The sequence below is a fragment of the Prionailurus viverrinus genome, chromosome E1, assembly GCF_022837055.1.
Source record: "Prionailurus viverrinus isolate Anna chromosome E1, UM_Priviv_1.0, whole genome shotgun sequence".
In the NCBI taxonomy this organism is placed as follows: domain Eukaryota; kingdom Metazoa; phylum Chordata; class Mammalia; order Carnivora; family Felidae; genus Prionailurus; species Prionailurus viverrinus.
Genome location: NC_062574.1, coordinates 50,782,621 through 50,796,936, shown reverse-complemented (window position 1 = coordinate 50,796,936; position 14,316 = coordinate 50,782,621). Strand labels below are relative to the sequence as shown.

The window sequence follows — 14,316 nt, the reverse complement described above, 5'->3', positions numbered from 1 at the left end:
CGAACTCATGAACTGTGAGATCATGACCTGAGCCGAAGTCGGCCGCCCAACCAACGGAGCCACCCAGGCGCCCCTGTTCTCATGTCATCGGTCAGGAGCTGCAGCCCATGGCTGGGCGCCTCTGCAGGGCACGCCTGCTGTCCTGAAGGTCTTGACCAGCTCCCCCTGCCTCTCTTGTTGGCTCTCAGGAGGATTCCCTCCATCTCTCCGGTGACGTAGAGTTTACTGTAGGGATATTTATAGCAGCAGGTGCGGCCGCTCAGGCTCCCTTTGGAAATGGGGTCTTTTCCCTGGACCATGGCTGTGCCCATCACTCCTGCCCACGTACATCCTCAGCTCTCTCCCTGTCCCCGTCTCCTGCCGACTCCCCGTCCTCCCAGGCGCACCCTCTGACCGGCCACTGTGGGTGGCTCGGCAGGACACCCAACGTTCCTCGGTGTTAAAGCCGGAGCCTGCCCAGCAGGGGCAGAACCTTCCAGCACCTCGGTCACCCAGGTCCCCGTGGAAATGCTCCCGAACCCTCCCGTCCTCTGAGCTCTGGCTAAGCCCCCGGTCTCTTCCTTTGCCGAGACCATCTGTGGTGCCCTGGTCTTCACAGGGGCTCCCGCCTCCCACTCTGCCCCCGAGCTTACAGCCCTATGAGATTCCAATTCCTAAGTCCCCTTCTGGTCACCAGCCGGACGAGCCAGGCTCTCTGGACTCCCCCGGCTCTGCTCCTGGACCCTTCACTCGTGTTGAGACCGCCCTGGCCTCTCCTGGGATGTCAGTACTGTTCCTGAACTAGCTTGTAGACTCTTGGTTGACCCGTGCCTGTCCGCCCCCTGGGCCCCAGCTCCAGATCCCAGGGGGCTTTCTGAACAGTTTGGCAAAAACACCCCCTTTCAGGAGCAGGACTTGGAACTCTTGGGCAATCACGATGGACAGTTGAGGGACCAAGACCCTTTACTGCCCTCTGCTGGTCATCGGTGGTAGTACATGTACCACCTGCAGAGGTGGCTGGGGGGGCCCCCCCTGCATCCTCGCAGGAAGGCTGGCTTCACACACACCGTGCTCCTTAGCTTCTCCAGGACAGCCTGGGGCCCCTAGGTTTGCTCCCAGCAGGTAGTCTTGCCCCCACTTCCCAGAGGAAGGATGAATGGAATGCCCCCGGCGTCAGACAGGACCTCCTGTGGACACCCAGCCGAGCCCCGTCTCCCCACTTCTTTGGTATAACCAGGCCAGGAGCAAGCTGCCCTCCTCCCGGGTGCCCGGGAGGGTGGCGTGCCTAGGCTGCCGGCCGGGGAGACAGCAGCCCTGCCCTCCCGGAAGGACAGGTGAGCCCCACCAGCCGGGCCTCCTCCTGGCCGGTATCCACCTGACAGCGATGGCGATCAACCGATCAATGGCCGACATTTAGGGGCACGGCCTCTGGCTCCCCAGCCACCTTGCGCTCATTGTAATAAACGCTTAGATTCAATCCTCTGACACCTGCCAAGTTTCTCGTACGAGGAGAGAGTGAAGGCAGAGGCCAGGATCGCGCGGGAGCGGGACTTAATCCTCTTAGCCTAAGGCCAGGAGGGGCCCACGGTCCCCTTCATCTCCCGCCCCTCAGATGGAAGCTTCTGGTAGGGGCTGGAGAGCAAGGCAGGCTGAGTGGGTCACCTCTCCTCCTGAGACTCGAGTGGGGGCCGTGGGACGGGCCGTCTGCCGGGATGGGCCCTAGGCCTGCTGCAGGCCAAGGCAGCCTCCGGAGGGTCCCCGGGGGGCCCACACCATGGGAAGGGTCAAAGAAGAAGCAATTTAAGTATAGAATTGCTTTTTGAAGGACACAGGGACCTGTGACCACAGCTCAGAGTAAACTAAGACCCCTGGAACAAGAGAGAGGCCTTGTCGGAGGGGGTCCCGGGCCCCGACGGCCAAGCCTGGTGGGGAGAGGCTCTAGAGGCTCCCACCCACTGACGACACCCCTACCCTTCGACCCGGGGTTTCCGCTGTAGCGCTCTCTCTCCTCAGAAGTGTGGGACAAAACCCTCGGGCAAGCCCGTTCGGTGCTGAGTTGTTTATAGTACTTAAAACCTACACGTTCATATGATGAGATGTCATGCAGAAGGGAAAAAGAGAAGTTTCTGGAGAATATTTCACGGAAAATGGTATGTTGCGTGTGGCCTGGAAGCTAAATAAAACTCTGTATACACACGGTGAGAAGATCAGCGGAGTCCTACGCTTCTTACCTGCGCCCTTGTCTCTCTGCGTCACTTCTCAGTGAAACTGACAACAAGGGAATAGAATGGACTGAAAACTGACACGCGGAGTCCTCTGTTGTTCAAGGTGTGTGCACGTGTGGGCACACACGAGTGTGTGTGCCTGTGCGGGCGTGCCGGCTCGTGTGCGCGTGGGGATGTTTCTATGCACGTGTGTTTGCGTGTGTCGTTGTGCGTGCACGTACTTGGTGGCGGGTGCGAGCGTGGGTGTTTGGAAAGAGTTCCAGAAGGAAATATACCAAAACGCTAGAAGAGGTCGTCTCTGGACGGTGGGGTTATTTCCAGGCTTTTCTACCACCAAATGCTTGCTTTTAGAACTAGGACCAAGTGGAAAGTGAACGGACACGCCCAGGGCCCCTCGCTCACCCCGCTTCCTCTGCGCGCGATCTGTTCTCTCTGAGAGCCGCCGCCCCGCCCGCCAGCCCAGGCGCCCGTCCCGCACGGCCTCGGGCGAGCAGTGGCGTACCAGGTTGGTCTTTTCCTTCTGGAGCTTCAGGATGAGCTTGTGGAAGCACTTGGTCATCTTGTTGGAGGTAATGTGTTCCTGCAGCTTCTCCGCGATGGAGGCATCTGTCCTCCTCTTCTCCTCCAGCTCGCTCTGGATGGTCTGGTGGACGGTCTGCAGTTCGCCCGTGGCCGTCGCGTACTCCTGGAAAGAAAGCCGCAGGGGTGGCGCGGTTGGGGAGGCCGTGGGGACCGGCACTGGGGGGTGGGGAATGCGGTCCTACCACGTGGGCCTGGCCCAGCGCGGCCTCGGTGTCCTGCAGCACCAGCTGGTAGGTGTTGAACTCGTTCTGTAGGGTTTGCTGCTTGGCCAGGCACTGCGTGGTCAGCCTCTGCATCAGGCTGGCCTCTGTCTCCGTGCGGTTCAGGACGCCGGCCAGCTTCTCATTCTTCTCCTCCTCCTTCACGATGGATTTCTTGTAGGCCTCGATCTCACCGTCGATGGACGCGATCTGGTGCTGGCACTCGCTGCCGGGATCGAGAGAGCAAAGCTGGGGCATCAGAGGGCCGAAGCGTGTGGTGGTGCCCGCTCACGGGGGGCTCCCCCGATGGGGAGGGACGAATGGGAAACCAACCGCAAATAGCAGCCAGTCTCGACTACTGCTCCCTAATATATTCACAGAGCCCCTGCCCACTTTTGAGTTTAAGGCTAAGACTCTTCTGAGATAGTACAGGAGAAGGGAGGGAGGGGTTGGCGTTGTCCGGGGGCCTCGTCCGCCTGCCCTCGCTAGGCCCGAGAGCCATCCTGGAAAGGGGGTGCGTGACTCCAGAGTCATACACGTGAGCACTGGAGCTCAGGTCACCGGACTGGCTCGCCCCACAGCCACAGTGCATGGCGTGGCTGGGAGGCCACCGGTGGGCCTCGCTCCAAACTCTTCTGTTTCCCCCCCCCCCCGCCACCCTGGCCGTGGAAATACCCGCAATTAACGTCCATTCACAAACACAGGTGCCGGAAAACAGAAGTGGAATTTTCGTTTGCGTGCGAGACATTTTCCCCCCTTTGTTCTGAGATGTCCACTGACAGCATCTTATCTCTTGAATAAGTTCTTATTCAAAAAATCAGAAAGTACTTTCTCCTTGAACCGGCGTAACGCCCTCCGTGTCTTTTCCTCACATCTGTCCCCAGGCCTCCAATTCTCTTCCCCAAGCAACCAGCTATTTCTTACATGTTTTTCCAGATCTATTCATACTTACATAGCATTATGTTTGTCTGTGTCTAAGAAACAAACAGTAGCCTAGTAGATGCCGTTCCGTCTTAATTTTCTTGTGTCTTAGAGATACTAAATACCAGTGCACATGGAAATCCCTCAGTTCTTCTCAGTGACCAGATGGAACTCTAAATGATGACTGGGCCCTAATTTAAGAATCCTCACTGATACACAATTAGGCTCTTTCCAGTTTTCTGGCCTTTTTCCCCCCTGATTTCAACAGTGTAGCAACACACATCTGTACACATTTTAAAAAGATACCAGGGAGAGATGGCATGTTTATTCGGCAGAAAATCCGATATTGTTAAGGTGTCGGTTCTCCCCGAACAGATCCGTAGACTCAGTGCGATTCCAATTCCAATCCCAGGAAGTATATTTTTTCCCCCAGAAATTGACAAACTAATTTTAAACTTGATATGGAAATCCACAAGACCTCAAATTGCCAAAATAATTTGTAAAAGAATTTTAAGACTTTCTATAATAAAGCTGTCGTCATCAAGACAATGTGTCGGTGAAGGGACAGAGTAGATTGAATGAAACAGAACCAGAGTCCACAAATAGAGACGACGCCACACACACACACACACACACACACACACACACACAATTGATGTGTGACTGAGATGACACACTATTTCAAAGGGGAGAGAGCCGTCTTTTCAGCAGTGGTGCTGGGACCGCTGGAGACAGACGTGCAAACAGACCGAGCTTGGGTCTCATGCCACGACAGGCATTGACTTGGAACCGGTCATGTGCCACACGGAAGAGCTGAGCAGAAGACAGGAGGAGGGAATCCTCACGACCCTGGGTCAGGCAAAGATTTCTTCGAGGGGACGTAAAAAGCATGAGCTATGAAAACAAATTAACTAATAGGGCTTCATCAAAATTTAAAGCCTCTGCTCTTCCAAAGCCATGGCTGGGAGAAGGAGCAGGTGAGCCACAGACAGGGAGAAAATACTTCCAAAGCACACACCCGAGAGACGACTCGTGTCTAGCTTATGCGAAGAACCCTCAGAAGTCAAGAACAAGATAATCCGCTCAACTGAAAAATAAGCAAAAGACACTTCCCCAGAGAAGGCGTGTGGGTGGCAAGTAAGTCATCAGAGACACGCAAACGTAAACCTGGTAATGGCTACAATCAAAATGACGACACCAAGCGTTGGTGAGAATGGGGGCGCGGGTAACTGGGACTGTCACCCACCTGCCGGAGGGAATGCACAATGGAAGAAACCAAACCGGAAAACACACGGGCAGTTTGTAACAAAGTCAAATTCGCACTGGCCAGCGATCCCGTGCCTGGGTGTTCACGCGGCAGAGACGGAAATATGCGTCCACACCCAGACGTGCACCTACTGTCATGGTAGCTTTTCCCATGAAGTCCCCAAACTGGAAACATCGGGGCAGTCCACCGGTGGGGGGGGGGAGCCGGGGAACACAGTGGCGTGCTGTGTGGAGGAAGCCAGATGACAAAATGTGCACACCGTGGGGTTCCATTTATGGGACATCTTGGGAAGGACAGGGCCGCAGGGGACAGAAGGCAGGTCAGTGTCCGCTGGGGGCGGGAGGTGCAGAGAGGATGCTGACTCGGGGGGCGGGGGTGGGGGTATGGCGGCACTGGCCTCGGTCCATTTGCCAAAAAACTCGCAAAGCTGTGCGCTGAAGAGGGAGAACCCTTCCGCATAAGAAACGTGTACATAAATTAGCCTCCGCAAACCCGGCTTAAAACGGAAAACCTACTTGTTTTCTTTTTTAGGGAGTAGCAGCCTTACAAATGCCTCTTACATCTGACAAAGCAGACGTCCAATTTAAAAAGGCACAGTCACAAACTGCGTGACAGACGTCTGAACACGTGCTAAGTCACAGGCACGGGAGAAGAGATGCCCGGGCGTGCCCAAAATGCTAATAAATTGTCGTGGTCACCAGAGGGAAAAAGACAGCGCTCTTGGAAACCTTTTTCTGTGGTTTTCAAATTTCCTATGATGTGATCACTGATCCTTGATAACCGATCGTTTTCATAACTTCTTAGACGAACGGATACCGACAGAAAATACTGGGGTACAGACACTGGTGGAGCTTACTGCACGGCCCCGGCGTCGGGCCCCATCCATCAAGGTTCCCAGGGAAGCTGCTTGGGGGTCTGGAGGCACCCTAGCTACATCCCAGCATCCCCAGGGCGAGGGGCTCTGTGCCAGGTCGCCCCTCCATGTCCCATCGGGAAGTTAGACAAGGCTGCCGGCAGGGCACCAGGGGATGGGGTGTGGCCCCGCCCCCCCACCCCCGGGGACTGTAAATTCTTGGGTGTCCCCGCCCCCCTGAGCTTAAACACAGTAGGGTCTGTGGTTTCTGCTTGTTTTGAGATGTTTCCTTTGAATACATGACTTTCAGTGTTTACTAGAGTCCCGATCATGATTGTTCACCCGCAGCTGGGACCAGCTTTTGACGTGACTTTGTCACCGACATGGCAAAGATTCGATGGCTGGTCGTGGTCTAGAAAGTGTCAGGGTGGTGGGGACCTGTCTGGTCTAGAGGTCACATGTGGGCCTCACCCGGGGCTGCCGGGTCCAGGTCAATGGGGTGTTCGGCCAGCCTCGGGAGAGCTGGTCATCCGGCCTCCCTTAGTGTGAGGGAGGGGCAGGACCCAGGGTGCCGTTAGAGCGGTCCCAAGAGGCCTCGCCATGCCCCTTTGTTGGGGACACATTTTTCCTTCTCTCTCTCTCTTTTTTTTTTTTTTTTAATTTTTTAACGTTTATTTATTTTTGAGACAGAGAGAGACAGAGCATGAACGGGGAGGGTCAGAGAGAGAGGGAGACACAGAATCTGAAACAGGCTCCAGGCTCCGAGCTGTCAGCACAGAGCCCGACACGGGGCTCGAACTCACGGACCGCGAGATCGTGACCCGAGCTGAAGTTGGACGCTTAACTGACTGAGCCACCCAGGTGCCCCATTTTTCCTTCCTTAAACAGGCTCCACACTCCACACCCAGCGCAGAGCCCCCCACGGGGCCTGAACTCACGACCCCTGAGATCAAGACCTGAGCTGAGATCAAGGCTCAGACACCTGACTGACTGAGCCACCAGGCGCCCCTCCGGGGACGCGTTTTTAGTGGATACTCTCTGTCGTTGCTCTGTGGCCCCGGTTATCCTTGGCAGTGATGGGGTGCTGCTTGCCGGACCCCAGGCCCGAGGGAGGCCCACTGGGGCCACCGTGGCAGTGCCCAAGTCTGGCTCACACAGCGTTGCCTTCCACCGCACCCTCCTCTTCTGGCAAATCCGGGTGATGACAGAGCCCCCTCCAGGGTCCGCGGGCCCACGCCAGCCCAAGCTGAGCGTGGGGCCCGTCACACACAAAAAGCACCATGAGATTGCTTTGCTCTGGATCCCACGTCTGACCCTGCCTCCTGACCCTGTCCAAGGCCAGCAGGCGAAGGGCGCACCCGCCTGTGGCCCCGAGCCCCGAGCCCCGGCCCCCTGCAGGGCGGCGAGTGGCCCTCCCAGGGGTGCGCGTACCTGAGCGCCTCCCGGATGGTCCTGTGCGCCTCGTCCCGGTGCTTCATGCCCACCAGGCAGGCGACCCACTGCTGCACGATGTGCCTTTTCTCCACGTGGATGGCGTCTATCTCCGTGCAGGCCTGCGGGGGACAGTCAGGGTGACGCGGACGTTGGCCGAACCTCGTTATGCCGGAGGCCCCACGGGAGTGTGCGAGGGCCCCCAATGCCGGAACCGCCTCCTTTCCCGTATGTGACTCGTGCCTTTCCTATCGCGCACCAGTGAAAGGACGAACGTGAACATAAATACGGCTCTAAAGGCGCATTGAGCACCCACCCGAGCCCTGACCCAGGGCCGCGAGGTGCTCAGAGCCAGGGGATCGAGGAGGGGGAGAAGGCGGGTGGCGGGCAGTGACTGCCGCCCGCCCCGTCGAGAATGCGGACGTTGGGGGGGGGGGTCGCTGGTTCTCACGATGACTCCGGTCCACAGACGGAGCCTCGGGGTCCGACAGCCCTTCCCGTAAGAGCCCGCACCGTGGAGAACGACCTGGCGGCTGGGTGGGGGCATCCATCAGGCCCTGATGTGTCTGTGTGCATGTGTGCACATGTGTGTGTGTGCACGTGTGTGTGTGTGTGCACGTGGGTGTGGGTGTGTGCGGTCACGTTCTCTACGTTTTGTAACCCAGAACTAAAAATCAGCATGCTGTGCACGGGCTTTCGTGTCAGCAGGTATTTGGTTGTCGGACAGGCTTCCGCTGCTCGGATATGTGGTGACTCTTGAACCCGATGCCCGCCCTCCCTGCCCCCGCCCCCGCCATTCATTTTGCTGGTGGAGTTTTTAAATCTACACAATTTCTACTTGCGTGCATCTTCAGCACTTTCCTTGGAGCGAAGCCCCCGTGATATTTTGGGAGGGGGGGAGTTTTAGGGCTGGGCCGGGGGTAGGGGAGCATCTTTCCCCATGCGTGTTACAATGCTGTCCTTGAATAAAGATCTTTAAAAAAAAATGTTTGATGTTTATTTATTTTGAGAGAGAGAGAGACAGAGCAGGGGAAGGGCAGAGAGAAAGGGAGACACAGGATCGGAAGCAGGCTCCAGGCTCCGAGCCGTCAGCCCAGAGCCCGACGTGGGGCTCGAACTCACGACCCACGAGATCACGACCTGAGCTGAAGTCAGACGCTCAACTGACTGAGCCACCCAGGCGCCCTGAATGGAGATCTTGATAAAGACCCACGTGTGTTTTCACTGCCAGCCCGGGAGGAACACTCCCCTTCTCGCTGGTTCATCCTGGTGAGCCCGGCAGAACTCCCTGTCGGGTTCTTTCCATCACTGGTTCCTCATCCGTTCATTCACGAATGTCTGTGATGCACCTGCTGTGGGCCACGTGCTGTTCCAGGGGCAGGAAGGCAGGATGCACAGAACTCGGGGCGGCCCTGCCTGGCTGCGACACACCCAGAAGAGAGGGGCCGAAGGCACCAAAACTCATAAGGAGAGGAAGTCACAGTATCGTGTATATATGTCCACAAACACCACATAGTGGAATCAGGCACAGGGCATTTCTTACTGATTTTCAAGATCTAGGAGCACCTGGGTGGCTCAGTCGGTTGAGCGTCCGACTTCGGCTCAGGTCGTGATCTCACGGTTCGTGAGTTCGAGCCCCGCGTCGGTCTCTGTGCTGACAGCTCGGAGCTTGGAGCCTGCTTCGGATTCTGTGTCTCCCTCTCTCTCTGCCCCGCCCCCATTTATGCTCTGTCTCTGTGTCTCTTTCAAAAATAAATAAATGTTAAAAAAAAAAAAAGAAAAAGAAAAACCCTCTCTTCCTGCCCCAGACGTATTCGTCAGTGAAAGCCTCTGTCTCCCGGGCGTGGCTCCCGCCTTTCCGTGAGGCTGGTGCCCGAGGTCCACAGACGCTATGGTGGGTGTGCCCTGCCCTCCCCACCTGCTCCGTTAGTGTCCGTGCTTAGAAAGGCCGCCCCGACTCAGGATTTAAAAGACATTTTTCTTCTATTTTCTTCCAGTGCATTTCCCCCCATTTGCATTCCTGATCCCATCTGGAATTTACTTCAGGGTCTGATATGAGGAAGAGATTTAATCGTTCCCCAAATGATTAACCAAACGTCCCTACCCCGTTGTCCCTGATTCGCTTGTTCTCTACTGATTTATAATCTACTCAAGTTTCACACAAATGGTTGCTTACTTCTGGGCTCTCTCGTAGGCTACCATGGCCTGCTTGTCTCTCCTCGTCCCCAGGAACACAGCATTTTACCTCCCAGGGCTCTATAACTGGTGATATGTGGTAGGACAGCGCGAGGGTGACCGGCCCCAAGAGCCCTCAGTTCCGGGCAGACGGATTCCTGGTCCCCCTTCCTGAATCTCCCTTCCCAAACAATTCCCGCCTAGTCCTCTGAGTTCATTCTTCAGATAAACCTAAGAACCTCTCTGCTAACTATACAACTGCTTCCCCCTCCCCCCCCCGAGATTCTGATCACAACACATTCTAGATTCACAGGCTGGGGAGCACCGACCGCTTTCCCTTACGGGCCCAGGCATGTCTGTCCACTTGTTCAAGTGCTTTTTTTTCCCTCCAGTAAAGTGGTTTGTTTCCTTTCTGTTGTTCTTGTGCACATGAGTGCAGGTGGCGATTCACGGATTTAAAAAAAAAAGACACGGGCACCTGGGTGGCTCATTCGGTTGAGCATCTGACTTCGGCTCAGGTCGTGATCTCACGGTCCGTGGGTTCGAGCCCTGCGTCGGGCTCTGGGCTGACGGCTCGGAGCCTGGAGCCCGTTTCGGATTCTGTGTCTCCCTCCCTCTCTGCCCCTCCCCCGCTCATGCTCTGTCTCTCATTCCCAAAAATGAATAAATGTGAAAACAAATTAAAAAAAAGAAAAGACACAGCAACGTTCGTTCCTAGTGTTGGCTTCTGAATGTGGTGCCCCACCGAGTCCCTCCCTCCCTCCCGCCGCGGGTCAGCAGGATGCTGGGACGCTTAGGGAGACACAGGGCTGGGCAGGGAGCCTGCGGGCTAAGCGGGCACCGGCCCCGGGCGGGCACCGCGCGGTGGGCGCTAAGTGGGTGCTTCCACAGCTGACTGCTGGGGTGACGGTCCTACCTCGCTCACTGCTTTCCTGAGAGCCCGGGTGTCCTCGGCCTGGGCGCAGCTCTGAGCCTCCAACAGGGCGATTTGTTCTTCCAGCTGGTTGGCTTTGGTGGTGAGCTGGTCCACGTGAAGGTCCTGGGAAACGACAGGCACCTCAGAGAGAATTCTCCAGAAGCCCCCGACCCGAGTCAGTGACTCCCCGCACCACCCCCCGCCTCGCTTCGGGCCGGCCACAGCCTCCCAGGGCCACGGCATTCACGCAAGAGGCAGAGCTAAGGGCCTTTTGGAAAATCAAAGGTTTGGTCACTGCATCGAGTTTGCAAAACACCTGCTGCTTCTTCTCCAACTCGGCCCGCGTCCGCTCCACTTCCAACTTCTTCACCACCCGCTTCATCACGTGGATGTCGTCACGCACGTCCTGGTCTATGTTTTGCAGGTAGAAAAGGTGCAGAGCCAGGCCCTCCAGCTCGGCCTGCAGAGCCGCCACTGCGGGAGGAAGAGGGGGAGGGCTGCTTGGGCTCCGCGCACGCGCCGTCTGGGCCCGCAGCCCCGGAAGGGCCCCCTCCCGCTGTTGTGAACCGAGCCTGGGAACCTGCTTCTAAACTACGGAGACCTTCGGGGCGCCTGGGGGGCTCCGTCGGTTGAGCGTCCGACTTCGGCTCAGGTCACGATCTCGAGGTTCGTGAGTTCGAGCCCCGCGTCGGGCTCCGTGCTGACGGCTCGGAGCCTGGAGCCTGCTTCTGATCCTGTGTCTCCCTCTCTCTCTGCCCCTCCCCTGCTCATGCTCTCCTTCTATCTCTCAAAAATAAATAAATGTTAAAACAAAACAAAAAACAAAGACCCAGACTTACAGTCCAGTTGGAGAGACAAAACCACACGTGATCTGTATCCATGAATCACAACAAGCCGCCCGCTGCCCACCAAGTATTAAGGGCCCTCCCTGTGTCTAAGGATCTGCTGATAGTGTGTCAGGCCGTGAGGCCTCGTGTGAATTTTACAGAGTTTTGTTTCGTCTTGTTTTTTACTGCTTAGAGGTTGCCAGTCTTAGGTAGAGCCCTACACCCCAGAGGGAAGCCGGCCTAAGTGGGGCTCAGCTCTGCGGGAGCCCCCGGACTGCGATGGCTATGTTGGGGGCGCAGGCCGGAGCACCAAGGCTGTCCTCCACGGCCAGGCCCGGCCAGGTCGCACTTGCCACTCCCAAACCCCGAGGAATGGACTACTTTTAACTAAACTCACAGGAGCCTGATTTCTAAAGCCAGAACACCAGCTCATTCAGGCAGCTAACCCTCGATCAGCCCTAGTCTGCCCACTTGGATAGAACGTTCCGTTCTAAGGGGTGGATCCACGCCCAGGACTGATTTATAGATCCCACGGTGGCTGGGTGAGTAGCGAGTTATGGCAGGTGTCCTCCAAGGGTGTAGCTTAACCTTGAAAGACATTCTTTTGCATCCAAGAGGACTGTAAAAATTCCAGCTCTGGGGGATTCTCTGGCTCCTGTGTGGGTAGGGATGACGGGGGGCGGGAGTGGGAGTAGGGAGGAAGCAGGAAGAGACGGAGGAGGTGTTGCAGAAGCGGGGTCACCAGGGCAGGCTGGGGCAGGGGGAGACTGCACTCGGAGAGATGTCTTTACAGAGATCATTGACATACAACGAGGTCATACGAGTGGCCCTAACCCCTGATGGCTGGTGTCCTTATGGGGAGCAGAGATCAGGACACAGGTGCACAGAGGAACGACCAGGGGAGGACACGGGGAGAAGGAGGTGGCCACAAGCCTGGAGAGAGTCCTCGGGAGGACCCAGCGCTGCCCACACCCAGATCTCTGACTTCCGGCCTCCGTGGCACTGGGTTACAGCCGCCCGAGCTGACCGATTCACCCTCGCCTGAAACATGAGAGAGCGTGCGCGGAACCTTCCTTAAGAGCACGAGTGCAACCGTGCTTTGCTTCTTAGCTGCCCGAGTAACTACAAGCCAGTATTTCCAATGCTCATTGAAATGTGCATTCTCGTGACATCGGTGGAGTTGAACCGAGTTTCACCGTCTTCATGGCCAGGTCTGTCCCTTCTCCAATTTGTCTGCTCATGTCCCCGGCCACACTGCTACTGGGATGTTGGTCGGCTTCTAAGAACTCTAGATGCATTTGGGGCGCCTGGGTGGCGCAGTCGGTTAAGCGTCCGACTTCAGCCAGGTCACGATCTCGCAGTCCGGGAGTTCGAGCCCCGCATCAGGCTCTGGGCTGATGGCTCAGAGCCTGGAGCCTGTTTCCGATCCTGTGTCTCCCTCTCTCTCTGCCCCTCCCCTGTTCATGCTCTGTCTCTCTCTGCCCCAAAAATAAAATAAAACGTTGAAAAAAAAAATTTAAAAAAAAAAAAAAAGAAAAAAAAAGAACTCTAGATGCATTAAAGGCCGGGTGGGCAGAACTTGAAAATGGCTCCCCTGGCCTTTGCCCTTGGGTGCGGTTCTTGCGATTGCATTGTGTTACCTATCGAAAGGGAAATGACCGGGTGGGCCAGGCCTAAGCAGGTGAGCCCTTCGAAAGCAGTGAGTTGTGTCCAACTGGTGGCCAAAGAGGAAGTCGGGGTGGGGGTGGGGGAGGTTTGCAGGATGAACGAGACCCAACGAGAGGGGAGTTCTCCAAAGTTGGCTCACAGAGGAGAGGGGCCACATGACGAGGGATGTGGGCGGCCTCCAGGAGCCGAAAGCCATCCCTGCTCACAGCCGGCGAGCAGCACCACTCAGTCCTACAGCTGCCAGGAGCTGCATTCTGCCAATGACACGAATGAGCCTGGAGTCAGATTTTCCCGGGTCTTCCCGCCTGCGCCGGCCTCGGCCTCGTCATGGCCAAGCAGGGGGCCCGGCCAGCCGCGCCACACCTCTGAGCTCCGGCAGCGTGCGCGCCCAGATCCACGGGCTGGTTTTAAGCCCCGAAGTTGGTGAGAAGCTGTTTCTCAGCGGCGGAAAACTAACACAGGGGACATGGATGTTGTCGCAGGTGCTCGAACGGGGTTTCTCCCCAGTTTGTCTTTCAACTCTGTCAACCCCTCTTGGTAAGTTTTAAGTTTCTGTGTAAGCAGACGTGCTGAGCTCCTCCCCTCCGGCCTCAGCGCTTCACGTCACGCTTACGGAGGCCTGCCTCGCCCCGAGATGGTGTTTAAAAACGATCCCACATATTCTCCTAATGCTTCGGTGATTTTCTTAAATATTTACTGCAGCTGACCTTGCTTTTTGTATAGGGTGAAACAGGCACCTAGGTATTTATTTTCAGAGGACCGAGTGATCAAAACATACGCTAGGGGCTTAAAAACGCAATCTGTGCGTTTCTGTAATTTGCAGTAAATTAGCTAAATTCCCAGGCGCGTTCCCTGCTGTTCCTGCTCCGCACCGTCGATCTGCGTGCCCGTGTTTCCTTCCGCGCCATTCTGGGTTTATGGCTGTGGATCGACAGCGAGTGTCGATACCTGAGGGGACAATTTTCCTTCATTATCTTTCCTTGTCAAAACGTTCTTGGGTATTCTTGCGCGTTGAGTCTCCCAAGTAAACTTTAAAACCCGTTCGTGGAGAATGGAGAGCTTTTTATGTCTTGATATGGAATAACCTCCAGCATACATTGATACGAGAAGAAAGCAAGAGACAGAGCAGTGGGTATAACGTGTGCTTACTTTCTTTAAAAAAATGTTATTTCTTTATTTATTTTTGAGAGAGAGAGAGAGAGAGAGAAACAGAGATCGTGACCTGAGCCGAAGTCAGACGCTCAACTGACTTGGGCCACCCAGGTGCCCCGC

General features: G+C 56.2%; 1 protein-coding gene across 2 annotated transcripts in view; it reads right to left on the bottom strand.

Moving 5' to 3' along the window:
- Positions 1-14,316, bottom strand: part of CCDC40 (coiled-coil domain containing 40) — a 42,967-nt gene that overhangs the window by 12,504 nt on the left and 16,147 nt on the right. For both annotated transcript variants that reach the window (XM_047831621.1, XM_047831620.1), the window contains exons 8-12: positions 10,866-11,023; positions 10,550-10,672; positions 7,459-7,580; positions 2,969-3,212; positions 2,707-2,889 (exon numbers count right to left, since the gene is read on the bottom strand). In XM_047831621.1, the coding sequence (XP_047687577.1) occupies positions 2,707-2,889; positions 2,969-3,212; positions 7,459-7,580; positions 10,550-10,672; positions 10,866-11,023 (830 nt within the window). The remainder of the gene's footprint in view (positions 1-2,706; positions 2,890-2,968; positions 3,213-7,458; positions 7,581-10,549; positions 10,673-10,865; positions 11,024-14,316) is intronic.